General features: G+C 32.9%; 1 protein-coding gene across 1 annotated transcript; it reads right to left on the bottom strand.

The window, feature by feature from the left end:
• Nucleotides 1-7,980: 7,980 nt before the first annotated feature.
• On the bottom strand, nt 7,981-8,562 carry LOC114076505. The gene has a single exon (XM_027915618.1). The coding sequence runs from the start codon at nt 8,560-8,562 to the stop codon at nt 7,981-7,983; it is 582 nt and encodes a 193-aa protein (XP_027771419.1).
• Between the last annotated feature and the right edge of the window lie 1,120 nt (nt 8,563-9,682).

The raw sequence follows: 9,682 nt of genomic DNA, 5'->3' as shown, positions 1-9,682 counted from the left end.
GAGACTGTAAGTCATTTATTCATCATTAGTGATAAAGACAACTTGTACAATATTAAATAATGCATAACCTTATATAAAGTGTATTCAAGAGATGTCTATACACACTTTTACTGTTATGTAATTTTATAAAAATATCATACAATAATCGAATTTCATCTCCTACAAACAAAGACCCAAACTACATCTTAAATGAATCATATCTTTTTCATCGAATAACCTAAGTTTTAACCATAACTTCGTAATGATAACCCAAATATATTTCAATCATCAATTTGTTAAAAAAAAATCAATTCATCACAAAATTCGTTTGTGAGTTCAAACTATTAAAATCTCAATAACAAGACATCTAATTTTGTACGTTGATTCACCTAACAATATTTAAATCTGTAATGATAATAAACATGATTATTGGTTAATATACAAGAAGCCTCTAATAAATTATTATCAGCTAATTATAATATTATTGGAGATGTCAATATCGGTGCAATATTCTTCTTTATAGACACAGTCGTACTTAGTAACGAATATAGGGTTTATCGAATATCTTTGATTAAAAGTTATGTTAGTATATATTATATATGTTTTTTTAATTGTAGTGTTGAATTTTCTTGAATACAAGATTAGAAGTTGACTTAAATTTACTGTTCCAAATTCACTTAAGATTCCATCACCTGTTCCGTACCTATCAGTGAGACGGATCAACATAGATAAATGACGATGCACGTGCACGTGCATCCAATAACTTTAAAAAAAATTATTTATATATATATACATCCAATAACTTTGAAAAAAATTATATATATATATATATATATATATATATATATATATTCATCTTGAAAAACTGAAAGAAAAAAAAAACTAACTATTAGTTACAGGCACTCATGGAAAGTAGAGAATGATGCTACACTAAAGAATCTGTCCTCGTGACTTGGATTCAAGCCGGCTTATTTATAACACTCAGAAGCGGAACTACCTTGTATGAAGGGGTTCATTCGAATTTTCTTTAGCGGAAAATTATATCATTTATATATGATTAAAATAAGTTTATATGTATATATAGTAGATTCTATGTCGAACCCCCTTCGGCTATCTATTTCTACAGATTTTGAATCCTCTTATTGAAAATCGTAGCTTTGTCTCTGATAATACTTATAATATTATTAGATAAGAGATTTCGAACTCATGATCATTAAGTAGAACAAATTCAGTTATTGAAAATTTCACTTATGCTAAATTAAGATAATATTGATCCACCTAGAGTGTTCGAATTTTGGATTCAATTTTACTTATCACCGATTGTATTAACATTTAATTTGTTTCTTCAAGGGCACGTATACTATTTCCTCTTTAATTTGGTGTCAAAACTAAGGACTCTGACTGATATCATTAGTCCAAAAGTGATCATCAAATTTCAATGATTCCCACTATGTCGTTGTGTGTTAAAAGGATACATTAGAGAAATAGATTCCCTAATCATACATCCAAAATAACCCTTGCTAATTATATATTTGATTGCTTTGTTAATTGGTAATGGCGAAAAGGGGGGGGGGGTGTCATATCAAAGCTAGCTCCTTCTAGCAAATTAATTGAAGAATATCTTAATTGATTTCTAATTAGTTATAATATAATATAATTACAATACAATTCATGAGAATATGCAATCCATTCTTATGAGATCTTTATTCTATGAATCCCTAAACATGCGACACTTGCCTCTCTTTAATCAGTTGATTCTTTGACAAGTATTAAAACTACACACTAGTCCAACATTATGAATTTTTTTTAGAAACAAAGATTGATTTTTTTTTTTGAAAAATGCATGAGTACTCTCAACCTATGTTCGAAATATCAGAGACACGCTTATATTATATTAAAGTTCTATTATTTTTAGACTTATTTTATAAATAATTTTTAACCCTTTTTTGACCTACATGACATTATTTTTTGGCCCCAGCGCGTGTTGACAATTTTTCAGGCTATTTGGTTGATCGTGCCATGTTGATCGAAAAGGGGAAAAAATCTATTTATTAAATAAGTTCGGAAGATAATGATACCTCTTAATATGATATAAGTATGTCTGATTTCAAACATAGACTGAGATACTTATGCATTCCCCTCGTCCCCNCCCCCCCACAGACACACACCCTGTTCCCCCCCTTTTTTTAAGCAGAAACAAAGCTTGTTTGTGGACATTTGTGGTTGTGCAAAATAGTCTGTCGCTCATCTGGTAGTGGTGAGTGGTAAGTACTCCTTTATTTTAAATCAAAAGTGGGTTTAAGTCCAGGAATCCTCTTGGATACGAGCCGCCTTTGTTACATAGCGTTTTACCATTAGGATAAGACTTTTCAACCCTCAATATAGGACTTTTCATCACGAATATAATTTAATCAGACTCCAATATAAATATCAAACACCAATTAGCAATTACCGATAAATTCCACAGCTAATTCTATATTTTCAAATAGTACTTGTTAATCATGTTTTCTAGTTTCCACAAGAACCATTAATTAAAGTGAATCCTTGTAACAAACATTCTCATATATACTTAAAAAGCATCACATAAATCTGGTTAATTATGCATTTTTGGAGTTAATTCAAATATTCTCTCTGTTTATAATTACTTGTTCATATTTCTTTTAGTTGTTTCTAATTACTTGTCCATTTTAATGAATTAAGAAAGGACTATTTCTTTTTTCACTTATTATATCCTCAATTAATTATTTTGAAAAAGATATAACTTCTTGAATATCTTAAATTTTTAATTTAGCCAATTCATAAATAATAGGAGTAAAATTGATAAATTTATTATATTAATTATTATTTTTTTAATAGATATATTAATTTAAAAATTAATAAGTAATTAGAAATAAATGGAGTAGTTACTTATTTAGAGCCAAAGCACAATAGCACATGCCACCTATTATGCAGAATATTTGGAGCATGAAGCTAGGTTCTCAACCAGCTGTACTTTTAAATTTTTTCAAACTTTCAACTTTTGAAAATCTAAGTAAGATTATATAGTAACATTCTATGAAATTTCATGGAAAGCTACTCAAGTATAAATTTATATCACAATTTTTTAAAAAAGACTAACATAATACTAATATTTAACTATATTTATTTACTTAAAAATCACTTTGACCCAAAAAATGCCAAAAATCCAATGAAACCTCATACATAATACCCTTTACCCAATCATTAACCCAAAAATGATTAAAATGTAGGGATAAAAAAAGAGAAAGTTATGCGGATAAGCAAATATATGCTAGTTAATTAGCTAATATAGCTATAATTTGAATTAATTACGATTCGCAGCTTAATTTTAGTTATAGTTATGTCGCTTATACATATACAAATACAAATTATACATATATATATATATATATATATAAGTATATGACAAATATACAAATACAATTAACCTCTCTCCACTCTCTGCCCTTTCTTACTTGCTTCTCTCCTCCCTCTCCCAATCTTACTCGCCAGATATACAAATGCATATGTATACCAGTTACATATATACAATTATTTGACAAATATACATATATAATTTGTCTCTTTCCACTCTGTGTCCTCTCTTACTCGCCTCTCTCCTCCCTCAATCTCGCTCGCCTCTCTCCTCCCTCTAACATATAGCTATGAATCGTTATTAATAAAATTTAGTTATAGAGAATAATTAAGATATTTTTGAGTGACTATATGGAAAATTTTCTCTAAAAAATTAAGGGGTTGCGGTAAATGCATATTTTTCTTGTATACATTTATAATATAATATACATAGTCTATACATAATCAATATTATACTTTTACATATTTACTTATGATTGCAATTATTTTGACTGAGCGGCTAACTTTTATTTATTTTTGATTGGGAGTGAGGTAGTGGGTGTCTCTATTACAAAGTTCTAGTATATAAATGTATTCCCACTCAACTATATAGTCTATTTAGACTTCTTCATAACTTGTCATCTTGTTCCAATTATTGGCGTACGTAGAGGAAAAATATTTACTATTAATTCCATGTGTGAAATGAAAAAGAAATGTTTGATTTACAAAATTCTTAGCACTAAATGAGAACAAAAGAGAAGAGACAAATTAAACACATCACCTTTGTGGAAATTATTGGTCAAATAATAATGGTTTGACTATATTAGTAAAACTTATTGAAAAAATAAGAAAGATAGTACTACTTACTTTGCGGAATATATAGAATGACAACTTTTTAAGAATTTAATTATCAATAAATATTATATTATATTTCAATTGAGCATCTGAACATATAAAATTTTCATCATATATTTCTATTGAATTTAAAAAAAAAAGCTTTTTATGTATATATTCTTCAATTATACATATTAGCCTCAACAAGTCATTATACTTCATGTCTATTTCAATTGATAATAATATATATAATTAAAGGATAATACATATTTTTACAATTTACCCATATAAGGAAGTTGGAATAGGCCCACCAAAGTATACTACTATACGAGCAAATAGGTTGATACTGATGAAAAATAATTGTGTGTATCAGTGAAAGAAAAGCAAGAAAGGGAATTGAAATTTTCTCACTTCTTTATTGATCAACATAAAGGCTCTCTTATAGAGCTGTACACAAACTGTAATAGCTAAAAAATAGGCTAACAAATATCATGTTAACAGACCACTAAAAGCTGTAACTTCTAGCTAAAGATCAGGATACATATTGACTCCATTCAAACTACTTTTATTTGACTAAATCAAACAAATACTGTAAAACAAATATCTAACAATCACTCCCTTAAACTGAATGCTTTCAGTTTAATTGAAATAGTTACAAACACCAAGCAACTTCCTGAGTTTCTGGAATGTGCATAATTTCAAAGGCTTTGTCATTATATCAGCAATTTGATTCTCACTCTTACAGTAGAGAACTTCAATGACTTCATCTTTTGTGAGATCCCTTAAGAAATGAAACCTAACATCTATGTGTTTGCTCCTGCCATGAAACACGGGATTTTTGGAGAGTTTGATCGTTGATGTGTTGTCACAATAAATTGCAGTTGGTCCTCTTTGCTTGAACTGCAGCTCCTCAAGTATCCTTCTGAACCATATAGCTTGACAGGCACAAGCTGTAGCAGCTACAAGTTCTGCCTCAGTGGTTGATAAATTGACAATAGATTGCTTTTTAGAAGACCAAGCAACAGCTCCAGAACCCAACATGAACACATATCCCGAAGTACTTTTTCTGTCATCTTTGTCTCGGGCATAATCACTATCAGTAAAACCCAAAAAATCTGATTTGTTTCCTCTCTTGTAAAACACTCCGCAATCAATTGTTCCCTGCACGTAACGGAGAATTCGTTTGGCAGCTGCAAGATGAATCTCCTGAGGGCATTCCATATACCTACTAACAAGGCTGACAGAATACATTATGTCAGGTCTAGTAGTAGTCAAATACATCAGACTTCCCACGATTTGTTTGAACACTCTGCTGTCCACTTTCCTCCCTTCTTCTGGATATTTCACAAGTTGGAGACCAGCTTCAGTTGGAGTTTCGGCAAGATTACAGTTCTTCATTCCAAACCTGTCAAGGATTTCTCGAGCATACCTTCTTTGAGTAGTAAAAATACCAGCAGCAGATTGCACTACTTCAATGCCAAGAAAATAGTGCATCATTCCAAGATCAGACATATCAAATTCAAGCATCATGGATTGCTTCAATTTTTGAAACATAGCAGCATCATTTCCAGTATAAATCAAGTCGTCTACATATAACGACACAACAAGCATCTTTCCTCCTTCAACTTTAACAAACAGAGTATGCTCATATGGGCATTTAGAAAAACCTTCCTTCAAAAAATAGGCTTCAATGCGACTATACCAAGCTCGTGGGGCTTGTTTAAGTCCGTATAAAGCCTTTTTTAGCTGATACACTTTGAATTCATCTCCAACTTTAACATAACCAGGAGGTTGTTCGACAAATACCTCTTCTTTCAAGTCTCCGTGCAAGAAAGCCGACTTGACATCCAACTGGAAAATGGGCCACGAATTTTGTGCTGCCAATGCAATCAATAATCTGATTGTATCATGTCTTGCTACTGGAGCGAACACTTCTTCATAATCTACACCGAATTCTTGCTCGTAACCTTTTGCCACCAAGCGAGCTTTATACTTGTCCACCTCACCATTTTCTTTCAACTTGGTCTTAAAAATCCACTTCACATCGATTGTTTTCTGACCTTTCGGAAGCTCAGTCAGCTTCCATGTGTTATTTCTTTCAATAGCTGCAAGCTCTTCATCCATAGCTTTTCTCCATTTTGATTGCTTTACTGCTTCTTCAAAGGTTACAGGATCACAATCTGCAAAAAGAGCAAAATGAACAGCTGAATCCTCAGATTGACCAATTCCCGTTACTTCATAATCATCCATCCATATTGGTCTTTTTCTGCTTCTTGGTTCTCTTGCAACTGCCGCTGAGACTTGAGTCACTACTTGTTCATCTTGAGCAGTGATTGGTTGCTGCACTACCACAATATTATGTTGATTTTCAGCTTCATCTTGCCCATCAAAGTCTGCTGGAATTTGTCGTTGAGAACCAGATTCACTCCATGTCCAGAAATTTTCTTCGTCGAATATTACGTCTCGATTAATGACAATTTTCTTGGTGATAGGATTATATAGTTTGTAAGCTTTAGAACAATCACTAACACCAAGGAAAATGCATTTCTCACCTTTGTCATCAAGCTTCGTTCTTGTTTGATCTGGAATACGGGCATAACAAATGCACCCGAAAATTCTGAAATGATCAACATTAGGCTTTCGACCGTTCCAAGCTTCCTCTGGTGTCATATTTTGAACAGATAATGTAGGACTTCTATTCAAAATATGAATGCTCCAGTTAACAGCTTCAGGCCAGAAAGCTTTTGGAACACTGCTTCTTGTCAAGAGACTGCGCACCATATTCATTATAGTACGATTTTTGCGCTCACAGACACCGTTTTGTTGGGGCGTATAGGCTGCTGTCAGGTGCCTTTTAATGCCATTGCTTTCACAAAAATTTGCAAATTCTTGTGAATTGTATTCCCCGCCTCGATCTGTGCGAAGTACTTTGATTTGGCTTCCTGCTTCTTTCTCCACCATAATTTTAAAGCTTTTGATAGCTTCAAAAGCATCAGATTTGGCCTGCAAAAAAAAGACCCATGTCTTCCGACTAAAATCATCAATGAAGGTAATTATGTATCTTTTACCTCCATTTGAAGATGGATTAATTGGGCCGTAAAGATCAGAATGCACCAGCTCCAACACATTTTTGGCTCTCCATGATTTTCCCTTAGGAAATTGATTACGTTGCTGCTTGCCAACTGCACATTCCTCACATATTTGAGAAGGAGCTGCAATTTGAGGGAGGCCACTGACCATATTTTTTCGTTGCAAAGTGCTTAAGCCACCAAAGCTCAAGTGGCCATAACGAAAATGCCATAACCACGATGTATCTGTTACGTTGGCCGAGAAGCAGGAAGATCTCAAACTCTGCAACTGAAGTGGAAACATACAATTTGTTGTCATGCTAACTTGAGCAATCAAACCCAGCCTTGAATCTTCAATTCGACATAATCCATTTTTAATGGATATCTCATAACCCTTTTCTTGTAGTTGACCAATACTAAGTAAATTGGTCTTTAAATCCGGAACATAAAACACATTTGAAATTGTGTGAAAAGAGTTATCTTTGTCATGTAAAGTGACATTGCCTTTTCCCATGACAGATACAACAGAGTTATCACCGAACTTGACGGTATTGCGGAAGCTTTCATCCAATTCAGAAAATGCCTTCTTGTCTCCGCACATGTGGTTGCTACACCCCGTGTCCAAATACCACAGATTTTGTCGAGTTTCTTCACTTGCATAACACACCATCAAGAGAGAAACTTCTTCTTCCTTCTCTGCAAAGTTAGATACTTCTGCACTCTGTATATTTAAATTTGTTCGACATTCTCATTGGTAATGACCATACCTATGGCAGCGATAGCACTCAACATTTGTTTTGTCTACTGACTTTGGTTTCTGAGTTGTTGAGTCATGTCCTCCACGTCCCCTTCCTCTGTGTTGAAACTGATCATCATTTTGTTGATGGTACTGTTGATTACCTCGACTATAGCTTCCTCTCCCCCTACTCCGACCTCGGCCTCTGCCTCGACCTCCACTTGTTTTAGAAGGATTATCTGTGGTTGCTTTCAGCGCGTGCTCTTCTTTGTCCTGCTGGATGATTTTCTGCTCATGAACTAACAAAGAACTTTGCAATTCATCAATGGAGAGTTCATCAATATCCTTCGATTCTTCGATAGAGCAGACAACAAAATTAAATTTCGGTGTCATTGATCGAAGGATTTTCTCAACAATGGTGACATCCTTCATTTGCTCTCCATGGATTCTCATCTTGCTTGCAATTGCCATTGTTCTTGAAAAGAAATCTGCAACTGCCTCTCCTGACTTCATACGCAAAGTCTCAAATTCAGTTCGGAGTCCTTGGAGTTGTACCCTTTTTGCCTTCACATTGCCTTGATACTTCTTCTTCATCGAGTCCCAAATTTTCTTGGAGGTTTCTTTGCACAGAATAGTCTCCAAAATGGAACGATCGATAGCTTGAAACAGATAATTTTTAGCCTTAAGATCTTTCAATTTTAAGACTTCAAATTCTATTTTCTGAGCTTCCGTAGCTCCTGTTGCTGTTTCTGCTACTCCAGATTCAACAACATTCCAATATTCCTTGGACCTCAAGAAGTTCTCCATGAGCATGCTCCAATGATCATAGTGACCATCGAAGCGCGGAATAGCTGGTTGTACGAAGTTGTCTGAGGAAGTCATTGAATGCTAGCTGCTGCTATTTATGTAATTCAAGCTCTGGTACCACTGATGAAAAATAATTGTGTGTATCAGTGAAAGAAAAGCAAGAAAGGGAATTGAAATTTTCTCACTCTTTATTGATCAACATAAAGGCTCTCTTATAGAGCTGTACACAAACTGAAATAGCTAAAAAAATAGGCTAACAAATATCATGTTAACAGACCACTAAAAGCTGTAACTTCTAGCTAAAGATCAGGATACATATTGACTCCATTCAAACTACTTTTATTTGACTAAATCAAACAAATACTGTAAAACAAATATCTAACAGATACACAAACCATCACAAAATTATGAAAGTATTGAAGAGTCAATTATTTATTAAAAAAAGTCTCAAAGTATAATGAATTTACAACAAGTTATGATAAAAAGCAACACAATGAAAAGATAAAATAGGGGCAAAGAAATGTATTGGAAGTTCAGATCACTTCTAACATTATGAAAAGAAGAAATAGGAGCGAATATGAAGATAATCTCCGATAACTTCTATTTTTTATTTTATTTTTTATTTTTTATAACAGGAATTGTCTTATTATTTTAAATCTTATAGAGTGTGTTTGGTATGAAGGAAAACATTTTTTGGAAAATGTTTTTCAATTTTTTCATGTTTGGTTGGGACAAAATTTTTGGAAAATGTTTTCCAAATCAACTCATTTCCCTCAAAATTAAGGAAAATGACTTCCCTTCAAAATTTAATTCCAAAACTCTTCTCCAATTTCAAATTACACTTTTTTTTAGGAAAAACGTTAATTTAAAAAATATATTTTCAATTTTAAAATTTTATTTTTTCACC

This window comes from Solanum pennellii, chromosome 3, assembly GCF_001406875.1.
Source record: "Solanum pennellii chromosome 3, SPENNV200".
Lineage (NCBI taxonomy): Eukaryota > Viridiplantae > Streptophyta > Magnoliopsida > Solanales > Solanaceae > Solanum > Solanum pennellii.
Note: the sequence above shows the minus strand (reverse complement) of the source record. Positions and strands in the feature narration are given on the sequence as shown.

What these genes read in the sequence shown, in the direction of transcription:
- LOC114076505 (XM_027915618.1), bottom strand. Translation starts at nt 8,562, where the DNA reads ATGAAGAAGAAGTATCAAGGCAATGTGAAGGCAAAAAGGGTACAACTC.